Raw genomic sequence first — 27,851 nt, 5'->3', positions numbered from 1 at the left:
CGCAAACCAAAAAACCGAACCAAAATGTGTTTCGGTCCGGTTTTCGGTTTTTCGGTAAATTTTGTACACCCCTAGTTGACGCAGACTATGCATGGGGCTTTGATGATGGAAGGTTTACAACAAGTTTTGTGTTTACAGTTGTGGTAAGGTCTTGTTGGAAGTCTTGTTGGAAGTCCAGGGAGAAGGGAGACGGTCCCAACCTATTGTCCTAAGATCAAGGTGGAACAGCGGGTTCATGTTTTCAGTTTCTCTTAAGGGGCGTATATTTGCCAAGGTGGAGATTGTTGTGATACGTGGCTCATATACTGTGTGGAATGCATGTACAAGGATAAAACATAGTGGAAAAATCAAGATGTTGGGGGCAGCAGGGGAAACTGTCGACGGTTTCACAATAATTTATCGATGGTTTGGCCAGACAGTCGACGGAATCTGGCACAGTTTAGCCCAATTTTAGAGTTTTTGCTCTTTGTTTGAATCCGTCAACGGTTTCAAGCAAACCGTTGACGGTTTGGCTCGGGGAACCCATCGCAGATTTCAAATTTTGAAAGAGGGATGTTAAGTTGGTTGGGGTTTGGAGGGAAAACCTCTGGGAACTTTATATATACGTTGTATATGATGTATATGTAAATGGTTGATGTATTTGTTCATGTCCTTTGGACAAGAAGATAATGAAATTGTTGCCGTTTGCTCCCGTGGATGTAGGCATTGACGAACCACATAATTCCTTGTGTATTTGTTGTTATTGCTTTCATATAATTGCTGTGGATTGTTTCTGTATAGTTTACCATTGAGTGCTGCGTGTGTTTGATCCTTTAAATATTCCGCTGTGCAATTCGTTTTTGACAACAGTTTTGGATGAAGTTGCATATGAGTGACTCCAGTTTTAGAAGCCACATTCATTGGAAATCTTCATTTGTGATGAATTTGTAGACATTTTCTCCACACGTAAGAAAGGTATGGAACGGCTTGAAATTATGTCCAGAGTATGACAAAAGCCGTTCATTTTTCTAGTAAACTGTTACCGTGTTGCTGATTTATTTTTTATATACTTCAACTATATATCGGTATATCCCCAATAGCACTTAGCCACAAGCCTGACTCTTAATTTCCCAAGAACCTTCTTCAAGTCACATTTAGTCTCTTGTGTTGAAATGAAACAAATTCACTTAAAAAGTTCACAAAATGCTGCAATAAAACCTGATTTTTTTATGCTGGCAGTGACAATTTCTAGCATTTCAAGAAATTATTGTGCTTGCTTGCAATATATCATGTCCGCAATCAAAATATCATGCTGCAAATCAAATATCAAGGAAAAAATCCAAAATATTGTGGCAGGAGCAATTCTTGCAAAACTGGACGATACAGGACAGATAGGCAGGTTTTCTCATAAGCATCGCCAGCACATGGGGCATGAGCCTCTGGCGATGAAATTTCGGGTGAAGTTAGATCAGGGGATGGGGTTGCAATGGTGGTGATGATGTTCAGAACTAATCCAAGGAAGTTAGGGCTTTAAGAGGGGCTGACGGCTGGAAACTTTTTCCCTGCACATGTGACTTCAGCGGTGATCAGACAGTGATGAATTTCAGGGGTGAGGGTGTTGAGGGTTCTGTTTTCAATGGTATGGTTGGTGTTGCAAGGTTATGTCTGGAAATAAGGGTTTTGAAATCAGGGGCACGACTGTAATTTCTTGGAAAAGTAGTAGAATAGTGCAAGCACACTTGTTTTTGGTTTCTGCAGGATTTTGATGGTCGCAGAGGAAAATATAGGGTTGGAATGAACCAAAAAAGAGGAAGAAGATTGTGTGAGAGGGAAAGAGAATTAAGGGAGAGAGAGAGAGTTAAGAGAAAAAGAAATGAGAGATAAATGGAGAATAGAAAAGGCTGCCGCAATGTTGGACAGGAACTAGAAAGTGAACAGAACAGAGAGATCAGAATCAGAGAAAGATCAGAAGGAGAAGGGAAGAAGGAAAAGGAAGAAGCAGGGAGGAAGAAGAACAGAGAAACATAAAAAGAGCAGGGAGAGAAGTCAGAAGATCAGGAGTAGAGAGAGATTGAGAATGAAGAAGAGAAGAAGAGGAGAAGAGTAAGAGGGGAAGATGGGGGATTGAAAATGGAAGAATATTGTGATCGTGGTGGGGCTCTAATACCAAATGATGCAGGACAGCATCCTGGAATTACTGCCAATACATAATTTGGGAAGAGATAGAGGAGAGGAGAGGGGAAAAAGAATAAGGAAGAAGGAAGAGAAAGAAGAAGATACAAGGGGGCAAAACCGCACGCTCATTGTCAATTCAAATTCTACAATAACAACCTCACCTCTTATGTGGCTTCCACACAGTATTTATAAGAAAGCCTCTAATACATAAAATTACACATATAGCCCTAAAACTACATGAAATTACTAATGCACCCAGAAAAATACACAAATATTATAAACAAGCCACCAATACACATAATCATATACTAATTAAACTCAGCACACAATAAACTTTGAACCCAACTACCCTTTGACTCAATTCTTCTAAATTCGTCTCCAACAAGGATCTAACCATGGTCTTGCTTCTTGTCCTACCTTGGATGGGTTTCAAATATTTTGTCACTTTTGTAAATGATTACTTAAGGATGACTTTGCTTTATTTAATAAAAGATCGTTTTGAGTATTTTGAAGTGATGCTGTACTCATTGTTTACTTTGTTATTATTAGAATACCATCCTTTGTATTTTGTGGTTAAATACTTAATTTGTTTCTTTTCCCAAAGGCTCCTTTGTTCTAATTTGTCTTCTTGTATATTGTGGTGTGTTTGCTTTGTTCATCTGTTAACTCTTGGATTGGATAAGTTTGATCCTTGTGCTATCTAACTTATGGTGGCCTTTGATCTTTTTAGGAGTTCTTTTGGGTGCATGCCTCAATTGTTGGCCCTTTGGGATCCTGTGGTGTCGAATCGAATGTAGTAAAGCGGTTGTATGGATGGACAGGAGCTTTATTTTCTTTAGTCTTATTCATACCAACCTTTCTACTATTTTTATCCCTTTTTAGGATTCGAGGAGGAGTAACTCAAAAGATAATGAGGATTATGAGGGATTTTTTGGGGTCAGGTATAGGGGTTATGAAAGATCATTTGGTTAGTTGTGAGGTGGTATGTAGGGCTCAAAATAAGAAGGTGGGTTGTGGCTTGGTAATTTGTGGTCTAAAACACTTCCCTGTTGGCTAAATGGTTGTGGAGGTTTCCCACAGAGGTGAATTCTCTCTGGCACATAGTGACAAAAAGTAAATATGGCATATAAAATGATGGGCGGGATGCAAATTAGGGTGTTAGAAACTCTTATGAGTGATTGGAAGTTCATTTCTGTTTTTGTTTTTTGTTTGGAAAAATTCAATTGGAGAGAGGTAATTGGATTAGTTTTTGGGAAGAACGAAGATGTTTGGGATGGGGGGGGGGGGGGGGGGGGGGGGGGGAGGGGATGGGAGGGGGCATTGTTTTCTTCCTTTTCTCAGTTGTATCACTTCTCTTTTCTTATTCTAGAGAGGGAATCCTTTATTTGGGTTTTTCATTTTAGAAGGGATTTGAATGATAGAGGTGGAGGAGCTGTTTTCGTTAGGTTGCCAAAGGGATGGTGGAGTCTAGTTGCATACTTTTGGGCATTATTCTTGTAAATCTTTCTTTTCTCATCTTAGTAAGTTTGATGTATATTTCCTTGCTATTGGGGCTCTTGAGAAGCTAATGTTCCTTCTAAGATAAAGGCTTTTGTATGGCTGGTGTTCCTTAATAGAGTTAACATGAACAATGTGCTGTAAAGTGGGGGGCCTTCTAAAGCTTTGTTGCTGAATATATGTTTTCATGTGTGTAAATAGTTAAAAGGATGTGTCTCACTTGTTTATTCATTGTTCTTTTGCTTGGAACCTGTGGAACTCTCTTTTTGGGGTGCTTCAAGAATTATGGCTCGAATATTTCTTTTTCTGGTTTTGGGAAAGGTGAGGATGTTAAAAGTCTGTGGAGATGTGATAGTGGGCTTTGTTGTGGGGAATTTGGCCGGGAAGAAATGCTAGATTTTTTATGGGGAAATGTTAATAAGTGGGATTTATTTGGGATTGGATTTATACTTGAATTCCTTTGGGCTTATAATGCAAGCAATGTTAAGGATTTATGTTTTCAGAATGTCATTAGAGACTGAAGTGCTTTATTAAGATGTAATTTTTTGTTTTGTTTTTTATTTCCCTTTTGTTTTTTTGATTCATGACTACTTATTCTCCTTTTTTGTATTTTTTCTTCTTCTACTTTTCAATACAATTTTCTTTTTGAATTAAGAAAACTGTATTTTTGAGCTAATTTTGTGCTCAAAACAAAAGGGATATGACTGTTATAGTCCTGCTTTGCATCATTTCTCTCGCTCTATACCATATTATTCCAATTCCTCGTCTACTAACCTTAATGAGTCATTTCTTGTCTATTGTCTCATCCGAATTCTCCTATGTTATCATTTGTTTAATCCTTCTAATTGTGTGGATCATTGCCATGTGCACATATACATAAAGCATTGACTCAAGGGAGGAGAGCCCTCACTAGATCCTAGACCTTTGGTTTCCTTGTCTCACGATCCATTGTTAAATGCACCTATATCTAGCATCTAATCTTTAATTTTATCTATTATGACTTCCTATCTTATTTATACTATTGTTTTGTTGCCACCCTGTCGATTGTTTCCTTTTCCCAGTCTGCGTCTAAAGACTTATCCCACTTCGGGTGGAGGACTACAATGGTTGAAGAGATGCATGCCTAACAAGGACAATGATACTTGGGAATTGGTGCCTCTTCGTGTTGATGACTCTATGGTCAGGTTTTGTTGGATGCACATTGAGAAGATCAATTCCTTATGCTTATGTGGCTTGCTTGAAGGCTCATCTTGTTGCCAAACGATATACCCATGCATATGGGTTAGACTATTCAAACACATTCTCCCCAAGTTTCTAAACTCAGTTAAACTCTTTATCTCCTTAGCCACATGCTATCATTGGCCTTTGCTTCGGTTAGATGTGAAGAATGGCTTCTTACATGGCGATCTTTAGAAAGAGGTCCATACTGAGCAACCACCCAGTTTTGTTACTTAGGGGAGTTTGTCGTCTCAAAAGATCCAAGTCTAAAGCAATTTCCCACATGGTTTGGTTGGTTAGTGCAGTGGTATTCGAGTTTGGCCTTAACCGGTGTTTTTGATCAATGTATTCTATTTCCATACTACTAACAATGAGCTTGAAGCATTTTCTTTACACGAAATTTCATATCAAAGATTTGGGGCTGTTGTGTATATCCAGATCTCATGTGGGACCATGTTGTCATAGAGGAAGCGTGGCTATAGACCTCTTAGATGAGATTGGGTTTTTGGGATCCAAACTTGCTACCCCTATGGATCTCAATACTTACTCTCTAGAGACATGCCTACCAAAAAGCCCCTCATAGAGAAGAACTTAAAAAGTGCTTCTTGAAATCCAGTGAAGAAGTCATGATGGACTAGGACTTCTGCGCAGTTTGACTTGGACACAACACTAGTCCATCAATTGTGCTATGCATTTAGTGATCTCTAGGATAAGAGTTTTTAAGTTTGGTGTCATTGTTATCATGCTAGAGGTCATGTAGTTGCTCGTTGTGACTAGCTACAACTTGACTTTTTAGGGTAGCTTAGGTAAGTTTATTGCCCATCCTGAGGTTTTAGGCATGGGGATAAGGTTTATTGTGAGGTGTTGCTTATGGATGTGGTCAGTGTTATGTTTGAGCCTCAATGGTTATATAAATGATGAATACCATGCGTGTAGGTACAAGTGCAAGAATATAATTCTTAACATTTTGAAGCTCACACCCAAGAAGGTAGCTCCATTTGTCCATTTAGGAAAGGCATCCATATACTAGATCATAAGCCATTTGAAAAAGAGAGTTTGAAGAGTGACTACTTGATAGCTGTTTTTTTGGATGTTAGAGCTCCGAAATGTCAATTATTTCCCTACTTAATGACTTATTATTAGTTTTTTCATATGTTGTACCAAGTGTGCTCCTTTGTGGGTTGCCACTTGTGAGAGATCCTATATGTGTATGTGTGTGTGTGTGTGTGTATGTGTGTGTATGTTTTAAAATTATAGATGGAATAGAGGACAAGAGAAGCAAATTAAGAGAGAAAAAAGAAGAAAGCAAGAGAAACAATGAGGTGGTGATTTCTTGGAGCCTTATGTACAGCTCAAGGTTTGCTCTCTTATATATTAATATTAATAATAAAAAAGAATTAAAGACAAAAGGACCCCAACTCACACAACCTAATTACTAAATAACATATTCTCGCAAAAAACTCAGTCGTAAGCAAGAGGTGTATAAAGGCCACCTAACCCCAACTCGTTACAACCATTAGACAAGCCAGACTTAAATAAATGCTTTGTGAAAACATTGCCTAATTGATCCACAGATTTAATTTGACAAAGGGAGTCCTCACAAGTCATGACCTTCTTCAACACCGGATTGCTAGTGATATAAAGATAGAAATGGTAGTTTGATTATCACCAAGGTCTTAAATTTCGATTTCGACTAAAATTTCAAAGCTCTAAAAGTTCAAAAATTTTGATGGAAATTTTGATTTTGATGTCAATTTCGATTTGAAAGAATGATGAAAAATAGTAGTAAAGCATGGAATTCTTTTATGAAACTTTAGAAATGATTAATAGAATGTAAGTTCTAGGACTAATGTATTACAAATTAAATGCATCTATGTGGTGTATGAGGCGCAATTGGTTGTAATATAATGTGTATTAAGCATATTTGTAATATAATGTGTATTAAACATATTCATAATACGATATGTGCATTAAATATATTAGGTTAATATAAATGAAATTTGTAAATCAATTTAGATTATTATTTATTATAAAAATAAAGATAGTTTAGACATCAATGTTCCAGTAAAATGTTGTTGTAAGCTTAATTTTTCATCTAATTTCAAAAGCCCTTGTAATAATCTTTTGTTTCAATAGAAAAAAAGAAGAAGATAAATTAAGAGAGGAATTTCACTTTGTGTCTAAATCTCACATTTGAATATTAAGGAAATCTTATTATATAGTTAAAATTTTGACAAGTTTTGCTATAATTTCGAAATTTCGATAAAATTCGGATGTTTCGTTGAAATTTTATGCAAGATTGAAATCAACTGCCATTTTGATTTCGAGGGTAGCAGAAAGTGGAAATTTCGACGAAAATTTCAATAATTTTGTGGAAATTTAAGACCATGATTATCACAAAATGCATTTGTTACTAAGAATCAATCTCTGATGTAAGAGACTTCAGCCACATAAGCTCATTACAATACAAGGCATAGCTCACTATTCTAATTCAACACTAGGTCTTGCTAGATTAGTAATTTAGTATGTTTCTTGCTATGCAATGTAACAAGATTACCTCCTACAAATGTGCAATATCTGGTAGTAGAACTTCAATCATCAATGGAGCCGGCCCAATCTGCATAAGAGTATATCAAACATTTGGTAGCAAAAAAAAGGGTAGTCTAGTGTATGAAGTTCTCCTGTATGGGGGGTTTGGGAAAGGGGCAGACCACAATGGGTCTATTGTACTTAGGCTTACCTTGCTTTTTGCAAGAGGCTATTTCCATGCCTCAAACCCTTGACCACTAGGTCACACAGCAACAACTTTACTCATTGTGCCAAGGCTCCCTTTCCATAAAAAACATTTGGTAGTAATGCTGCAAAATCCTATAAGTAGCATCCCAATGCGGTTGTTTGGGACTTTCCATGAACCAACTTAGATATTCTAGGTCTAGTGATAGTCAAGTAGATCAACTTGCCAATGAAATGCCTATATTGATGTTTTTCTTCAAAGTTTGGTCGAACATCCCCTGGCAACTTCATGTTAGGATCTATAAAAGTATCAACTAGTTTAGCTCCCAACAAACTAGTCTCAATTAGCAAGTCTAAGGTATATTTTCGCGGAGAGAGATTCAACCCTTTCCTATACTATTTAGGCTCAATACCAAGAAAGTAACATAGAGTATCCAAGTCTTTTAATTTGAAATTTAGCTTGAAGCCATCTACAATCCCTCTCTGATCACTGCTAGTGATGACAATGTCATCAACATAAAATACTAGAAGTACCATGCTTGTCTCCTTTTTGTGGAGAAAGATAGTAGCATCGGATTAGGCCAAATGTGGAGACCACCACAATAAATTTTTTAGACTAGGCTTGAGGAGATTGCTTAAGACCATAAATGGCCTTATGCAACCTACATACTTTACCCTCCCCTTGAGCAATATACCTAGGAGGGTGCTCCATGTATACATCTTTTGACAATTCTCTATGCAAGAAGGCATTCTTTACACTAAACAAGTATAAGGGCTAGCTGAAATCATCTGCCAATGAGATCAACACATGAACAACAACATGAGAGGTCTCAAAATAATCAATACCATATGTTTGGGTGTACCCTTTGACCTTAATTGAGCCTTAAACCATTCAGTAGAGACATCAGGAAGATATTTGATGGTGTAGGCCCAATGGCATAGGCCAACTCTTTATGAGGAGGAAGGTCCATCATGCCCCATGTCCCTTTAGTTGCCAAGGCATCCATTTCTACATCCATTGTATACTTTCATTTAGGGTTACCAAGCTCTCCAACATGTGAGGAAGGGATAGCAATAAAGGAAATAGATAGGGCAAAAGAAAGCATAGGACAAGGAAGGTGAAGAACTGAAACATAATGAGCAATAAAATAAACAGCTAAGATTGTTGAATGCATAGTCAAGTACCTTTTTGGGGAGCAATGGGCAAATTCAAGTCAAACAGGGATGGATATCTAGAACCAGAAGACGAAACAAGGATGGGTAAAAGAGGTGGCTGCATGGTGGTAGTGATATTTGTGCTTGCTTTTCGTCTTTTATAAACCCTCAATTGTTGCATTGGGTCTATAATTGTTGGATTTGGAAGAGGTGTATGAGAATTGGGAGCGCGATAATGGTAGGAACAAGAGGATCAACACATGAGGGGAATTAGAAATCAGTGATGGACTCAAAGATAAATTCATCCAAGGAGGACTTGACAAAGACAAGAGGGACAACAGAGAACATCAATGTTTTTAGGTACACAAGTGGTGGAGGGAATTTGACCCCCCTCGAGCATTGGAGCAGTTGAGCAACAGGAATCTTTGTTTTGGGAACATGCATATGAAGGAGTAGAGACTGCGCTATGTCTAGTAATTGTCAATTTTTATTTCTTCTTTCGGCTACGCTATTAGGGGTATGTATACATGGTGTTTGATGAATAATCTGTTTGAACAAGCAAAAAGATTAAAGCTCATTTTAAATAAATTCAAGTGGATTATTAGATCAAAAAATTTGAATACCAATGCCAAATTGAGTTTTCTATTTCTTGGTAGAATTGGGGAAATATATTCAAAATTTTTGACCTGTCTTTTTAGCAAATAGATCTAGGTCATATGCGAAAAATCATCCGCTAAGGACACAAAATATTGATGACTAGTCAAATTCTTGACTCTACATTGACCCCAAATATCTAAATGATTAAGTGAAAACACTCATTTACTATGAGACTTGATTCTATACGAAAAATATGTTCTAACAGGCTTTTCCACATGCATAACACTCAAAATGAGAAACCTACTTGAACATGGCAAAATCTTATTGTAGTTTTTGAACACACAATGAGAAGGTATGAAGGTCACGAGGAAAATTATGAGATTTTGTTAATTGAATAATTGATAACAAGTTGAAGGGAAATTTAGGCACATACAATGTAGAGGAAAAATGCAAAGAAGGAGAGGAAAGAATATTTTTACGACTGGAAGCTGATGTAACTTAACCATTAGCAAGAGTAATCTTACAGTGCAAAGTAGTAGGTTTCAAGGACTCGAGATAATTAGTACTACCTATCATATGGGAGGTGGCACCAAAATCAATAATCCAAGGAGAACAGGATGAAGAGGCAAGATGCTTGGAGAAACATGGATGGGCCATAGTAGCATTAGATGTGGAAGATTGTTGAACCATGCGGAGAGGTTGTTTTACTCCTTTCAGGGGCACTTGAAGTTTCGGTAGTGGGATCACCTTGGGTAAGATACTTAATTGGCCCAAGTTAGTTTCCTATGGAGATCTCAACAGTGATGTATGGTTTTCCTTGCCACAATGTGTGTAAAATGCAAAAATTGCAACGACTAGCTCTTCATCTTGGCACACTGCATCTACCACAACCTCTTCCGAAAACCTTTCCTCATCCTCCAACAATTCCCCTAATGCTGTTGGAGGTAGTGTTAACCATGGCTGAACTATCATGGGACGAAGCTTGAGAAGAAGAGTAAGAGCCATCTTTGGTGATTCGTTGGATTGTAACATATGCTTCATTCATGGATGGTGCGGATTCAACAAAAATAATATGTTCATGGAAGGATTGAAGCTTAGAACTCAAACTTAGCAGCCAAAAACTCTTCCCTTTGCCTCTTAATCATCTCAACATCGAAACTAACTGGTTGATAGATGTTGAATTCCTCCCACATATCCTTAATAGCTTAGTTCTCTAATACTGATTAATGGACCTACCTTCTTGGTCATATTTGAAGAACTTCTAATATAGGTTAAAAACATGAGTTTGATTTTCATCTATGAGAAGCTTTTGCGAAGGTCATCTCATACAAGCCTTGGTTGTTCTATGAAACATTACGTTCACAGAAATTCATGGATCTATGCTATTCCACAACCAAAAAAACAGCATGCCATTCTCTTCCATCAAATCTTCATCATCCTTGGATATCGAGGACGGGGGAAAATGCAACAAACACTTAGGACTTCCCCTTTTTGTTAATATACACATGCATTGACAGGGACCATGGTTGGTAGTTGGAAGATCCAACCAATTTGATGGCTCTGATATGTATGTTAATAGTATGATCTGAAGCTCTCTCTGTGAGAGGCCATCAAAACCACCACCTGTACACTACAATCAATGCTCACCAGTATCTGAAATGAATTACACAGAGACTATGCAGAATCAGCCAGCACACAGAGGCACAGAGCAGAACTTGAGAACTTCAAAGTTCCAGAACTTCAAGAGGCATTTCTGACCACAAAACTGAAGTTAGCAATCCTATAGGAATTCCTTGACCATATTGAAGAAGGCAGATCACAAGAAGAATCACAGGCAACTTAATAAACAACATGGCAGCACAGCAGCTGCTGGCATTATTGCTGGCAGCAACTAGAAGCGAGTGCAGGCAAGAACAAGAAATAGAGTCATTTAACACCAATTAAAACCGCCGAAAATGAGACAAGATTGCAAGCAAGCAATCAATCACGAAAGCACGGCGTCAAAACGGCATCATCATGCACAACCAGCCAATGAACAGGAGAACAGCAGCGTACCTAAATGGAGTATAAGTGTTTCACATCAGCAAACCACCACAAACACACATCATCCTAGCAAGGATGCTTCACAGCTGAACTAAGATGAAGAGTCTCCTTAAACAACTCTTAAACCAACCAAAAAAAATTAAATGATAACTACTTAGGGGAAAGAAAAAAAAAGGAAAATAGAATGTCTAAAAGACAGCTCAGATAAATCAGATTTAGAGAGGATCAACACTCTGATACCATGTTGCAAGGTTAGAGATGGAGCAGAGAACAAGAGAAAAAGAGAAGAAAAGAAGAAGAAAGCAAGAGAAAAAAAGAGCTGGCAGTTTCCTGGAGACGTACATCTCAGGTTTGCCCTCTTAAATATTAGTAATGCAAAAGACTTAAGGACAAAAATACCCCCACTTTTCACAACCTAATTACTAAAATTATATATTCTATTCTAATAATACATACACTCGCATGTGGACACACACACACACATGCATGTCTAAGCCACCTGTGTGAGATTCAACATACCACTGAGTTGGTTCCTAGACCTTAGTTAATTTTCCCCATTAAAGGTTGAATTCAACAGAGTTTGATGAATTAAATAAACAAGTAGAATAGCTTATGGAAAGAGGTTTAGCACCATCGTGTTAGTCTTTGTGTTGCGCTAGCCCTTTTGACTCCTAAGAAAGATCAATCTTGGTGGATTTGCATAGACAATAGAGCCATTAATAAGAAGACCACCATCAAGTATAACTTTTCCATACTCTAGGTTTGAGGACTTTTCCATACTCTAGGCTTGAGGAATTGATTGGTTAGTTAGCGCTGGTTGGTACTCCATTTGTGTGGTGAATATCATCTAATTAGAATTAGGCTGGTAGATTAGTGAAAAACTGCATTTAAGACCTAGGAATCAGGATTATTTATTTTAGTGACTAGTCATGCCCTTTGGACTCTAATGGCCCTAGCACCATTTTGAGGAGGGAGGGGGTTGTGGCTTATGTCTTGCAGCCAATTTGGAAATCTATAATGGTCTATTTTGATGGCGTAATTTTGTATGGTAGTACTAGGAAGGAGCACTTGGTTCATCTTCATCAAGTTCTTGTCACTTATGGGAAGCTAAAATTGTATGTTAACCTCAAGAAGTGCACCTTTTTGTAGCCTATTGCGCTGTTTCTTAATCAGTTTTTATGCTATCTTGATAAAATTAGACCCATTTTGGAGTGGACTAAACACTAATATATTTTTGAGGTTTGTGGCTTTGATGACTCAGCTCTACTTTTTTTTATAGGAGAAGGGCAATCTTGGAATTTCAATTTTGGGAGAAATCTTAATGAGGGAGAGATTAATGAACTGGACCTCTTGACTAGGCTGCTTGATTCTTTGCATAATCATCTGGGGAGTGACAAAAGGGTCTGGAGCTTAGGTATTTCTGGGGAATTCTCTTGTAAGTCCTTTTTCTCATATTTGTCTTGTGTCCCTACTGCAGGTAAATTTGATTCATATCCATTTATTTGGAAACCCAAAGCTCCCTTGAAGATAAAAGCTTTCATTTGGACTGTGGTACTTGAAAGAATTAACACCAATGATTTGCTTCAGAAGAGAAGACCCAATAAAGCCCTATCTCCGGATATCTGTGTCCTTTGCTTGAGGAGTGAAGAGATGCGTGCAAATTTGTTTCTTTATTCTCCTCACAATTTGGCTTTTTCGAATAAATTATTTGGTATATTTGGTGAGAATTGGGTGTGCCGTTCACATTTAAGGCATTTTGCTCCATCACGTTTGGAGGCTTTGGTAAAGGAAAGGATAGGAAAGCTTTAAGGCGATGCTCTATTATGGCTATAATTTGGTGTGTTTGGATGGAAAGAAATGCTAGAATTTTCAAAAGGAGTGGCTATGTTTACTAACTTGCTTTGGGGTAGTGTGACTTATCTTTCATCACTGTGGGTGTTATCAAGTGGTTAATTTCGCCACATCTCTTTGTAAGACATGCAGCGGACATGCAGCAGGACTGGTTGGCTCTCTTGCATTGATTTTTGTTTTTGGGCCTAGAATGGGAAATTTGTAATTATTTACTTTTTATGTAAAGGGAGGATTTTTTTCTCCATGTCCCTTTTTTTTTTCGTTTAATTCTTCTTGTACATTCTGCCCTCTCTAATAAATTTTCTTTGTTTGTCCAAAAAAAAATTCCTTAAGAGGGGGACTGCGGGAGTTTGATTGGAGTGCGCACCTATGGGAGCCCTTAGAGAGATTAAGCATTTAATGACTTCTTGAGGTTTCTTGTGCTGCCTTCAAGGTAGGTAGCTTTATAGGTGGAGTTTTGTGTTAAAGGGACTTCATATTGCATTCTTCAGTGTTTCTCGAAAGTAGCTCAAGGACATGATTCCATCTTTGTTGTAGTTGATTGGTTCTTTAAAATGGCACAGTCTAACCTGTATTGTAGAGCCTCAACGGCTCAACTACATGACATGGATCTAATTTGTTCTTTAGGGAGGTTGTCAAACTACATGTTTGCTGAGTTCCATAGCGTCTGAGGGCAGCATCTAAGCTTATTGGTTATTTTTGTTACACATTTTGGATGATATGCGTCACTAATTTGATGTTTTGTTTTCCTTATTATTCCTAATTGATGGTTTGGCTCAGATTATTAACCATTGTTTGAATGATCTACTTAGATGTGTTTAAGAGAAAAGAATTGCTAGTGAATTTGCTCATAACAACTATGTCTGTAGATCCTTGGGTAACAGTCCTTTTGAGTGTGTATTCAGTTACAAACCCATATGATCATTGACCTTAATCCCCCTACGACTAGATCCTCACATTTTTTAGCCTCTCAAGTCTTTTTCATGTCATATTGCATGCTACAATTACATGTAAACTTGTCATGAGTAACATGGATTATAAACTTTTTGCTGATGTGCATTGTTTGGCCAATGATTATAATGTGGCTCATGTTTTACATTAGACCTAAACACTATCCTAGAAATTCCTTTATGAAACTCCATGTTTGTACACATTCGGCCATCTACCATCATTAGAAAACATGGACCTAATGATGCTGGCTTTGCCCAATCAAATGAACTTTGTCCTGTATTCAGTGTTTAGGACTTGACACCTTATTGAGGCACCTTTGACCCTACTGCCTTGTTTTCTTGTGTGCTCATGTAGATTTTGTGATCCCTTAGGCACTACCCTTTTCTCAGCCAGAGGATATGGTTGAGGCTGGCCTGGATGATGAGTGAGTTGGTTCTTTGTGGGATAGTTTTTGGAATATTTGGTTTAGTGAAGAAGCCAACCCTCTGTAGATGCTACATGGCTAACTAATGTGATGTTAGTAAGGTAGCTTTAGGTACGTTAGAGTGGTACTTGTTAAACTTTTCATAATTTAGTTCCTTTCAGCTGGGGGTGTATGATAGAAGACCACTACTGCCTGCTTAGGCTGCATATTTGGCACACTTATTCAGGCACAAGCTAAGAAAGCTGGGAATTAAGTATTGAATTTGAAAAAATATGTTTGTTTTGTATTTCTTCTTAGGGTCATGTAATTATGTGTTTTACTCATTTGGAAGACAGGTTGGTGAGCCTCAAGCATGGTGACATTAACATGCACCAAGGTGTTCTTTAAAAGATGAAACTCCTGGAGGACGTAAACCTTTTGATTTGAAGTGCTCTCTTTTTTGTTGGGACGTACACCTTTGATAAGGTGCATGCTTTTCAGTATTTTCTTTTCTTTGAACTTTATGAAAAGGAGCGTAAAATGTTAAAAAATTGAATATCCTTTGTCAGAAGCTCTTTCACACTCTCTTTCACATGATTGCCTTGTTGACGACCCACAATAGAGCTCACCCTTGTCTCATTGATGAATCCCCTCCAATAACCTCTGCAATCTACGGCAATGTCTGATGGTGCCCTTCCATTATGCAACTGGAATCTTCTTGATCGAAAGTTGGTTGTTAATGAAGAGAAAAACCATCGAGATCCATTAGAATGTGATGATCTTCCATCTTCACAAGGAGTCCCTAAATTTTTCCGAGCAACCAACGACCACACGACCAGCAACCAGCATTTGATTCTATTTGTGATGCTGCTCATGCATCTAAGAGAGAGTTGAAAGATGTGAACTCATTTTGGTTCTTTCGTAGCGGCTGGGAAAGCAATTGACCAAGTTATTTTCCCCACTCTTGGATGAGCACAGGCTTGATGCATTGCAAATACATATGGATAATGTGATTTTGAATTGTACCTACACTGTTTTTTAGTGAGAAAGTTCATATAACATATTTATAATTTGTTGTAATTAAATTCATATTATTGTCAGTGCATATAGTTTGTTTTTATATATTTTTAAATATAAAAGGTAAATTTGCGAAAGACTTATGCCTCAACACTTTGTCTCGATAGGGATAAATCACCGCACCTTACACTTCAGCCTTTTTAAAACATTGGTTTTACTGAATGGTAGAGTGGTTAATGAATTTTAAAACATTGGTTTTACTGAATGGTATCAAAGTGTCTTGATTGAGTTCAAATTATCAACTATAGTTCCACAACATATACAAAGATTTAAACACCCCACGATTCAGGGTTTGTTTTTTTTTTATAAAAAAAAATTTCTTTGATAGAAGAGGAATATACAAGCAGGACAGTAAGCCATCTCCTTTCAAAAGTCTGGGTTACCGCAGAAAAATTAAAACTGAAAAACCAAAAAGAACACTAGAAACAACCTGAAATAATCAGTAGGCCCTATCAATTCAACAAGGAAAGCCAATCACTCTGAATATATGAAAAGTGCATCCCCCTGAAGTTCCCATTACCCACACATGAAAGAGAAGCCAAATGGTGAATCTTCTCCCATTCCCATACTAGCAAAAGAGTTGACTTCTTCCCCGAAAAAATGTGCATGTTTTGTTAGATCCATAAACCCCAATATACAGCAAATAAGGCACAATTCCATAACTCCTTACCCTCCTTTTTCCTATCAAAACCATCAAAATGAATTGCCAAAAACTCCTCTACTGTCTTTGGACAAACCCAGCATTCCTCAAAATAATTAAATAGCTTGTTCCAAATCCTCTGTGCGAAAGCAGTGTAAGAAAAATGCGGAGCAGTTTCAGAGCAATTAAAACAATGCACACATATGTCTGGAGAGAGAGCCTTTAACGGTTGTCTAATCTATAACAAATTATTGGTGTTGATCCTATCAAGCACAACCTGCCAAAGAAAAACTTTGCTTTTAGAGGGGACTTTGGTCTTCCAGATAATTTTATAGAGAGGAAAAGAAAATCCAGAAGTGGTCAAGAACTCACAAAAAGATGTGCAGGAATAAAACCCCGAGGGATCCAAAGGTCAAGAACGGTCATCAGCATCCAATCATGGTCTTAAATTTCCACGAAATTGTCGAAATTTCTGTTGAAATTTCCGATTTCCGTCACCCTCGAAATCAAAATGGCAGTTGATCTCCGTCTTGCATAATTTCTATCGAAATCTCAAAGAATCATTCTGAAAGTTATCGAAATCTTGATTTCAGCGAAATTTGTCGAAATTTTAAATATACAATGAAATTTCCTTGAAATTCAAATAAGAGATTTAGGAGTGAAGTGAAATTTCTCTCTTAATTTATTTTATTTATTTTTATTGAAGCAAAATATTATTACAAATGCTTTTGAAATTATTTAAAAAAAATAAACTTACAGCAGCATTTTATTTAACCACTTATGTCTAAATTATCATTATTTCTATAATAAATAATATTTAAATGATTTATGAATTTCATTTGTATTAGTTGAATATGTTTACTGTACATTATCTTACAAATATGATTGATACACATGCTATATTACAACTTTTCCACCTCATACACTACATAGATGTATTTAACTTGTAATATATTAGTCCTAAATCTTACATTATTATGTTTGTTAACCATTTCTAAAGTTTCACAAAGAATTCCATGTTTTAATACTAATTTCCGTTATTTTTTCAAATCGAAATTGAAATTGAAATTGACATTGAAATCGAAATTTCCGTCGCAATTTCCATACTTTTGGAGGATTGAAATTTGAGTTGAAATTGAAATATAAGACCTTGCTTCCAATGAGGATAGCTCCTCCATCTCCCTGTCATTCAAGGGTATCCTAAAGTGAAAATCCCAAAAAGGTAAAGGACCACCCGGCTCCACAATGAAAGAAAAAATAGATCCATCTTGTCCTTTACTCAAGTGAAATAGGTGAGGAAAAGAGATGGACAAAACGGAATTATCCAAACATAGATCTTTCCAAAAGTGAATATTGCAGCCCTTACCCAATATAAATTTACTATGAGGAATAAAGAGGGAATAAATATGAGAAATGGCTTTTTAAGGACTTTCTGAAGAACATCTAAGACCCGAATTCGTATCCCATCCATTTCCATCAAGTCCAAATTTACTCTTTTTATGACTTTATGTGACAAGGAAGAGACCTTTAAAGGAAACCACCCAAGCCATTTGGCCAAGAGAGCCGCGTTTTTAGACACCAAATTACCAAGACCAGAGCCGCACTCCAATTTAGGCCTACAAACCACCTCCAACCTCATCAAATGATCCCTAACACACTTGACCAAAGGAAATCTCTCATGATTCTCTCGATCCTACTAGCTATCTTGTGGAACTATTAGTTTATATTTTGAACTCAATCTTTGCATATGTCGTCGAACTATTAGTTGGTAATTTGAACTCAATCAAGACACTTTTTTATCATTCAGTAAAACCAATAGGGATAAATCACCTAACCTTACAGTTCAGCCTTTTAAAACATTGGTTTTAATATTTTCATGTCTTTATACCCATACCATACTTCTCTCATATTGTGCATTGATATCAATGCTTCTTAGTTTTGAAGGTATTCAGACATGGATGGAATATATAAATTGTACGAGGATAAAATTTCCCAAGAATCGATAAAACTATCAGCACAAATGGGAAAACAACTCTCTCGTGTATATATTAATTATATAATACCAATACATATGGATATGTAAAATCATGTGACCAGTTCACCAATTTATATGATTTTTTAAAATGTGTTTTGTTTCTTTTGCATGTATAAATGTCACTTACAAATTACAACTGATTTTAAAAATTTGTGCGTAATCTTTGGAATATGATTTCCAATTATTGATTGAGAAGATTAGGGTTTAGATTACAGCTATCCTATCTCTTTTTATTTTGTATTCCTTAGTAATGAGACTTTTTTTCTTCAAGATATTTCTTTTTTCTTATCAAGGAAATGACATTTTTGTTATTGTATATCATTGACAGGAGCATTTAAGCAGAGATGATTTATCATTTATATTTTCACTTAAGGTTAGTCCTCCTGTTTTTTCACTATATGATGTCTACCTCTCTTATTTTTGCTGTTGGTCCCTGAACATTCCAATGGGTAGATTTGAGTCTTGCTATCATTTTTATCATTCATGTTTGTGACTGCTAATTGAATTTTTCCATATATTGAACTGCTAGTGTTGATTTATTTCTTATCCTTATAAAATGCCTTTTTATTTCCTGCTCATTTTATCTTCTTTTAAGTTATAATATTATGGTTCGACAATTTCACAGTGATGCTTTAGTGCCTAGAAAATAGTTTGCAGACTTAATAGATGTTGGTTCTAGATTTTTCCGTAATCCATTAACTTTGAGCAATGTCTTTGGGTTTCTTACTATGCTGTCTATTGTAATAGAGCAAATTTATTTCTTTGGTTATGTAACTACAAAACAAGAAGAGAAGAAGAAAAGAAGGTACATAGAGAAGAAGAGTTGATGTTGGGAGAATCTTGTGGAATAAGGCTGCTCGACACATAAGAACATTTATAATGGTAAAATATCTGAGTATGACAAGTAAACCAACACAATGTGAATATCTACAAATATGGTATTAAGTGGGCTGTGATCTAGCATATCTGAGTCTACCATACCTTGATAATTTCTACCATTACCCTTCATGCTTGGGCATAAATTTCATCCATGCCCAGCTTGGAAACCTGTGCTTTTGTGAAGAACCTTAGTAAACACGTCCCCTAGTTGATGAGAAGGGCTAACAAATGGAATAATGATATCTTTCTTTATCCTGCATCTCTAACAAAATGGCAATCAAATTCCATGTGTCTTCTTCTCAGTTGTAAAACACTATTACTGGCTACGTAAATAGTGGGCTGATTCTCAGAAAAGAACTCAATGGTCAGTCAACCTTAAACCTTCATCCACAAGCATGTTTGCCACATTACTTTGCACATTTAACGATTCATCACTCTGAACTTTGATTTTGCAGTTAATCGAGCAACAATGGATTGCTTCTTAGTCCTCCAAGCTACCAAATTGGCACCAGTGAAGGTGCACTTGCCTATGGTCTGCCGTCTTATCACTCCCAAAGCTAGTGCAATTTGCAGAGTTTTTGATTTAATATTTCCCATACTGGATTGGATTCAAATTGGGGTGGGTGACCAAAGTCAAGGTCTTTGACAGAACTCTCCGATGCTTTAGTCAATCGGGGCTATCAAACTAGCAGAATAACAATGTGTAGAAATCCCGAGGATTATTAGAAATCCTGAGAATAATGGGCCAATGATACTAGAGATTGTATAGGGATTTCTAGCCTAATACTTGGGCAGATTTCATGTTCCTATTTTAGGCAATTCTTTCCTTGTTGATATACAATTAGTATAATTTATAGAGAGTTGTGATTGTACAAAATTAATTCAAGAAATACAGAAATCATTCATTCTGATTACATGGTATCAGAGCTAGGAGATTAAACCTATCAATGGCGGAAACCTGCCGGCCAAAGCAGAGGTTCGATGACCTCTGAATCTCACGAGGGTGAGAACGAAGCTATCTCCACCATGTGCTCAGTAGGACTCGACAACTCGTCCTTCCAGCTCACGGTGGAGAAGATGAATGGCAAGAATTTCCGAGAATGGGCACAATCAATCAAACTTGTGATCGATGGCAAGGGAAATTTGGGATTTCTTACCGGCGAGACTCGGAGACCTGCCCCAACCGAAGCTGTCGGGCTTCAGAAATGGAAATTGAAGAACTCCATGGTCACAGTGTGGCTGGTGAACTCCATGAAGCCGTCGATTGGGAGGACTTATCTCTTCCTTCCGTCGGCGAAGGAAATCTGGGATGCCATTCGTGAGACCTACTCCGATGCTGAGAACTCCTCCCAAATCTTCGAGCTTAAGACATGACCATGGCAGATGAAGCAAGGAGAAAGGGATGTTACAGATTACTATATGGAGATGACTACTCTTTGGCAGGAACTCGATCTGAGTTTCGAAGAAGAGTGGGAATGCTCGAGAGATAGTGTTCAATATAAAAAACGCCTAAAAAATGAACGGGTGTTTGAGTTTCTTGCTGGTTTAAATTGGGCCCTTGATGATGTCCATGGAAGAATTCTGGGTCGTCGTCCCTTACCATCAACACTCGAAGTTTTCTTAGAAGTGAGATGAGAAGAAAGTAGGTGTAAGGTGATGTTGAAGGAGACATTCTCTATTGACCATACTGGACTAGAAATGTCTGCCTTGGTGCCTCGAGGGACTCTTCCAGGATCTAGTTCAAGACAACAGAAGGGACGCCCCTGGTGTGAACATTGTCTAAAAACTGGCCACACTAAGGAGACGTGTTCGGAGATACATAGGAAACCAGCTGATTGGAAGCCACGACAAGGCTACAAAAATCGGGGCTACCAAGGCACGATTGATAATCAAGATGAGAGACCTCAAGGGGAGAAAAGCAGTAATAGTTCCAATTCAAGTGGTGCATTTAACTCTGAGTAGGTGGAACAATTCTACAAGATGTTCTCTACCTTTTAGACTTTGGGTCAGTCTTCCACAAATATTTCTTCGGGTTCTTTAGCCCAAAGAGGTAATTTTTTGCAAGCCTTGAGTATAACCTCTAGAACCAAAACTCCTTGGATTATTGATTCTGGTGCCTCTGACCACATGACTGATGCCTATCATCTTTTCTCATTATATTCACCTTGTGCTGGAAATTTGATAGTTAAAATTGTAGATGGATCACTCTCGTCTATCGCAGGCAGAGAGAATATTCGACTCTATGACTCCATCACACTGGAGTCCGTTCTTCATGTTCCTAATTTATCCTGCAACTTACTATCCATTAGCTAGATAACTAAGAATTCCAATTGTTCTGCTAAATTTCTTCCCTCTCATTATAATTTTCAGGACCTATCATCAGGGAAGGCGATTGGCAGTGCTAAGGAGTGTGAGGGGCTCTACTACTTTGAGGAGACTAATGTGAATGAATAACGTCAAATTGCTATCATTGATTCTGCATCTGTTTCTAAGGATAGTGATATTTTGTTATGGCATTTTAGAATGGGTCATCCCAATTTCCAGTATTTGAGACAGTTATTTCCTTCCATTTGTTCGATTAAAACATCATTTGATTTTCAATGTGAGATTTGTGAAATTGCTAAACACCAACGTACTTCTTTCCCAAAGTCCAAATACAAACCAACCTCACCATTTACTATTATTCACAGTGATGTATGAGGCCCGTCTAGCACTCTCAATCGTACCCACACAAAATGGTTTGTTACTTTTATTGATGACCGCACTCGTCTTTGTTGGGTCTACTTGTTGAAAGACAAAACTGAAGTGCGTTCTGTGTTTATAAATTTTCATTCCATGATTCAAACACAATTTCACACAAAAATTCAAATTATGCGTACATATAATGGCACAAAATATTTTAATCGTATTCTGGGAAATTATCCCCAAGAACATGGAATAATTCATAAATTTTTTTGTGTGGACAGCACCACCCCCCCCCCCCCCCCCCCAAAAAAAAAAAAAAACGGTTTGCTGAACAAAAAAACAGACATATCCTTGAAGTAGCTTGTGCATTGCTATTTAGTAACAATATGCCAAAAATGTTTTGGGGTGATGCCATTCTCACAGCTACATATCTCATCAATAGAATGCCTAGTCGAGTTCTCTCTTTTGCCTCACCTCTTCAAAAATTCCGTGCATTTTTTTTTCCAAACTCTCGTCTCAACTCAAATCTCTCTCTCAAAGTGTTTGGTTGCACTGCTTTTTTCCATATACATCATCGACATAAACTGGATCTATGTGCCCTTAAGTGTGTCTTTCTTGGCTATTCTCCTACCCGAAAAGGGTACAAATGTTATGATCCTGCAACAAAAAGGGTATTTGTTAGTCTTGATGTTACTTTCTTTGAAACTACTCCTTACTTCCAAAAGTCCTCGCTTTAGGGGGAGACTTTGAGTAGTAAAGAAGCTCAAGTTTTGGACTTCAATACCTTTATTACTGAACCTGAGCAAGTCCCAAACATTGATCTTGTCCCAAACACTGAGCCTGTCTTGGAAAGTGCTTCTAATCTGCCAAATATAGAAGAAAACTTGAATTCAGGGGGAGATGTAGGAAAACAATATAACAAGGAGATACTTGTCTATTCAAGAAAGTCAAAATTAAAGGACAGAGAATCTCATACCTGAGGCACCAAAAGAATCGGAACCGGTGATAGATCCAAGCAATCATAAGTCTTCATCCACTCCTGATGATGTAATGTCTTCAAGTAATCTTGAGTCCTCCTTTGATAAACCTGCATTGGATGATCTCAATTTACCCATTGCTCTTAGAAAACAAACTTGGTCATGTACTCTCCATCCCATTTCCAGATTCATGTCTTACAATACTTTGTCTATAGGGTGCTGTGCTTTTACCTCTAATCTTGAAAAGATAAAAATTCCAAAGAATATTCAGGATACACTTGAGATCCCTGAATGGACTTAATGGAGAGAGGTAGTTATAAAGGAAATGCGGACCTTGGAAAAAATGGAATGTGGGATGTGATGAATCTATCGAGAGCAAAGAAACCAGTGGGCCACAAATGGGTGTTTATAGTGAAATACAAAGCTGATGGGATAGTGGAACGGTACAAAGCCCGCCTTGTTGCAAAAGGGTTTACTAAAACCTATGGCATTGACTACACAAAGAATTTTGCACCTGTGGCAAAACCGAATACCGTTCGAGTTCTCCTAGCCTTGGCAGCCAACCTGGATTGGCCACTCCATCAACTTGACATCAAGAATGCTTTTCTGAATGGCAAATTAGAAGAAGAAGTCTTCATGACAATACCACCAAGCTTTTGTAAAAGGGGTGAAGAAAACAGAGTATGCAAACTCAAAAAGTCCCTGTGTGGACTCAAACAGTCTCCAAGAGCCTGGTTCGATAGATTTACAAAGGTGATTAGGAGCCAAGGATATCGACAAGGACAATCAGACCATACTATCTTCTTCTGGTAGTCTGAAGATGGGAAGAATACAATTCTGATTGTATATGTCGATGACATCATCCTAACTGGAGACAATATAGCAGAGATGGATAGGTTGAAAAAAGTCTTGGCCACTGAGTTTGAGGTAAAAGATTTGGGACAAATGCGGTATTTTTTGGGATGGAAGTTGCTAGATCAAAGAAGGGAATCAGTGTTTCTCAGAGGAAGTATGTCCTAGACCTCCTAATTGAAACCGGGATGCTTGGGTGCAAACCAAGCAATACCCCCATTGAAGCAAAAAAAAGAAGAGAAGACATCGGAAAACCTGTTGAACGAGAAAGGTATCAAAGATTAGTTGGCAAACTAATTTACTTATCACACACTAGACCTGACATTGCATTTGCAGTAAGTGTGGTGAGTCAACACATGCATTCACCAAGGGAAAGTCACCTAGAAGCAGTGTACATGATTCTTAAATATCTCAAGGGATCTCTGGGCAAAGGACTATTCTTCAAAAAATGTGAAAGCAAGGAAATAGAAGTCTTCACAGATGCTGATTGGGCAGGATCAGGAGAAGATAGAAGGTCAACTTCCAGGTACTGCGCATTCATATGGGGAAACTTGGTGACTTAGAAAAGCAAAAAACAGAACGTTGTGGCCAGAAGTAGTGCTGAAGTAGAGTTTAGAGCAATGGCGCAAGGGATATGTGAAGGATTGTGGTTACGGAGACTCTTGGAGGAGTTGCATGTCACGGTAAAGTTCCCTATCAAACTCTATTGTGATAACAAAGTAGCCATTAAACATCTCTCTCAATCCAGTCCAGCATGACTGGACCAAACATGTAGAAGTGGACAGACACTTTATCAAGGAAAAGGTTGAAGAAGGAACCATTTGCATGACTTATGTTCCTACCAAAGAACAAACAACTGACATCTTCACCAAAGGACTACCTTGACAAAGTTTTGATGATTTCACATACAAGTTGGATATGGTCAACATTTATGATCCAACTTGAGGGGGGGTGTAGAAATCTCGAGGATTATTAGAAATCCTGAGAATAATGGGTCAATGATACTAAAGATTGTATAGGGATTTCTAGCCTAATACTTGGGCAGATTTCATGCTCCTATTTTAGGCAATTCTTTCCTTGTTGATATACGGTTTGTATTATTTAGAGAGAGTTGTGATTGTACAAAATTAATTCAAGAAATATAGAAATCATTCATTCTGATTACACAATGCATATGAAAGTATGATGTCATATTTTAGAGCCGCAAGTCTTATTTATAGATGAGAAACCCTATTTGCGCCCGGATTAGAAGTCCCAAAACCGTAGTTTGGGTTTTATGGGATCCTAGGGAAGTAAGCTTACCTTCTCAGGTTGAGCTTATGCTCACTTTTCCCTATATTACTAAATCTGTCGTTGGATAAGTTGATTGTGCCCATATTATGTGCATTACCTGTCGTACACTCCTATGTCTAAACCAGGGAGGTCGGACATGAGGAGTAGACTTTTCATATCATTATGTTGGAGTGTTTATTGTTTAGCTTTACATGTCCAGGGTGCCTTGGCTTAGGGGGCCTAATGTTGGTGTGCTCAAGCATTGGTTCACTGATGAGCTATATGGGTAGAAGCTAGTAACAGATACTGAGTTCTTTCTAGTAGCTAATTCTTAAAGAAAGGTGAATAGGAGTAGGCTTTAGTAGAATGAGGGTGGAAAATGTGGATCATGAGTTGGTTGATGTCAAGATACTTTGTTAATTTGGTTCTCTAAGAAGTTAAGAACTTATGCTATGAGGTGAACATTCATGGATCCTGTTTACTGTATAAGTGGCATGTAATTTATCTTTTGCCATGTGAATGTGTGTGTAAGGGTGACTAGGGATAGGCTTTAGCAGAATGAGAGTGGACAATGTGGATGACTAGGTGCTTAATGTTAAGATATTTGTTGATCTGGTTCTATGAGAAGTTAAAATTTTATGGTATGAGGTGAGCTTTGATGAATCCTGTTTACTGTGTAAGTGGCATGTAATTTATAAGATCATTGCTAAGGTCTTAGCCACCAGACTTCGCACGGTTATGGAAGATATTATTTCAACTTCACAGAATGCTTACAGGCAAATTCTTGACCCTGTACTTATTGCTAATGAATGCCTTGATAGTAGATTGAAAACTGAGGTGCTAGGGCTACTTTGCAAATTAGATATTGAGAAGGGTTTTGATCATGTAAATTGGGGTTTTCTTATGCAGTTACTAGAACGGGGTGGGTTCTCTGCCAAATGGAGGTGGTGGATTTTCTTTTGTATATCAACAGTTCGTTTCTCCATTATGATAAATGGCACTCCTTGTGTGTTTTTTGAGAGCTCTAGGGGGTTGAGACAAGGTGACCCATTGTCTCCTTTGTTGTTTGTCTTGGTTATGGAAGCCTTGGGGAGAATGTTGGATAAAGCTGTCCATGATGGTCACATGTTAGGCTTTGGTGTGGGGCGTATAGAGGGATGACCTTCGGTGGTGTCTCATCTTCTCTTTGCGGATGATACTCTAATTTTTTGTGACGTTGATCAGGATTAGATTTTGTTTCTCCATGTGATACTTATGTGGTTTGAGGCGGTCTTTGGTTTAAAGATAAAATTGGGCAAGTCAGAGTTGGTTCTTGTTGGTACGGTGTTTAATTTTGACTTATTCTTGCATGTCCTTGGCTGTAAACAAGGTAATCTTCCTATGAAATATTTGGGTCTTCCTTTGGGATCCAAATTCAAGGATAAGACAATATGGAACCCAATTTTAGAGAAAATAGAACGAAGGTTAGCAGGGTGGAAACTTTTGTACTTATCTAAGGGAGGTAGAGTCACGTTAATTAAAAGCACTCTATCTAATTTACCCACTTACTTTCTATCTTTATTTCCTATTCCTGCTGCTCTGGCTAACCGTATTGAGAAACTTCAAAGGAATTTTTTATGGGGTGGCATTGGTGATGAACCAAAATTCCATTTGGTTAAATGGGATACTATTTGCTCTCCCATTTCTTCGGGTGGTTTGGGGATAAGGAAGGTAAAGACAGTTTAATGAAGCTTTGCTTGGGAAGTGGTTATGGAGATTTGGGATGGAGAAGGCTGCTCGTTGGAGGCAAGTGATAGAGGTGAAATACAGCTGTGAATGGGGTGGTTGGTGTACTAGGCCTGTTAATGGTCCACATGGTGTTGGCTTGTGGAAAAATATTAGTCGGGGATGGCCTTCTTTTTCTTGCCACATTCTTTATGATATTGGAAATGGGTCTAAGGTGAAATTTTGGCAAGACCATTGGTGTGGTGAGACGTCTCTTGCAGTCAGCTATCCTGATTTGTATAGATTTTACCGAGATAAAGAAGCTAGCGTGGCTGAGCTTATGAAGTTTGATAATGGAGTCTTGTTTTGGGATGTAAGTTTCTTTAGGGGTATGCATCTTCAGGAATTAGAGGCCTTGACTGGTTTTATGGATACCATATATGGTGCATCGGTGAAGGGGTTTGGTGAGGATAAGATGTGCTGGAAATCTGATAGAGAGAAGGGCTTCTTGGTTAAAGGTTATTATGGTATTTTAATGGGCTCCAAAGATTGTGGCTTTCCTTGGAAAAGTATTTGGAAACAGAAAATTCCATTTAGAGTAGCTTTTTTCATTTGGACTGCTGCTTTAGGGAAATGCTTAACAATTGACAATTTATGAAAAAGAAAGGTTTGGATATTGGATTGGTGCTACATGTGCAAGTATAATAATGAGACGGTTGATCATCTTTTTATTCGTTGTCCGGTTGCAATGGACTTGTGGGTGATGGTGTTGGGTTTGTTTGGAGTGAGCTGGGTTATGCTGCAATCTGTAGTGGGACTTCTAGCATGTTGGGAAGGTAGATTTGGTCGTTATTGAAATGGGTTTATTTGGTTGATAGTTCCTCATTGTTTATTGTGGTGTCTTTGGAGAGAGAGAGAAATAGAAGGTGTTTTGAAGATAAGGAAAGATCCATCTCTGACCTGATGCTATTTTTCTTTACAACTTTGATGGATTGGTTGGCTGCTTTGCAAACTGATCATTTTCTTCTGTTTTTGATTTACTAGATTCTTGTAATTTCTTTTTTTGATTTGTTTACCCCATGTACGCTCCTTGTGTACTTGGTGTTCATTTTTTATATCAATAAACTT

The 27,851-nt window shown here is 37.7% G+C and overlaps 1 protein-coding gene across 3 annotated transcripts in view; it reads left to right on the top strand.

Annotated features, from left to right (window-relative positions):
- LOC131155149 (uncharacterized) overlaps positions 1-27,851 on the top strand; it is a 127,268-nt gene that overhangs the window by 26,355 nt on the left and 73,062 nt on the right. For all 3 annotated transcript variants that reach the window (XR_009136753.1, XR_009136754.1, XM_058108087.1), the window contains exon 6: positions 18,683-18,727. Coding sequence is in view for 1 of the 3 variants with exons in the window: in XM_058108087.1 (XP_057964070.1) it covers positions 18,683-18,727 (45 nt within the window). In the remaining 2 variants the exon portion in view is untranslated. The remainder of the gene's footprint in view (positions 1-18,682; positions 18,728-27,851) is intronic.

Source organism: Malania oleifera, chromosome 5 (assembly GCF_029873635.1).
Source record: "Malania oleifera isolate guangnan ecotype guangnan chromosome 5, ASM2987363v1, whole genome shotgun sequence".
Classification (NCBI taxonomy): Eukaryota; Viridiplantae; Streptophyta; class Magnoliopsida; order Santalales; family Ximeniaceae; genus Malania; species Malania oleifera.
Note: the sequence above shows the minus strand (reverse complement) of the source record. Positions and strands in the feature narration are given on the sequence as shown.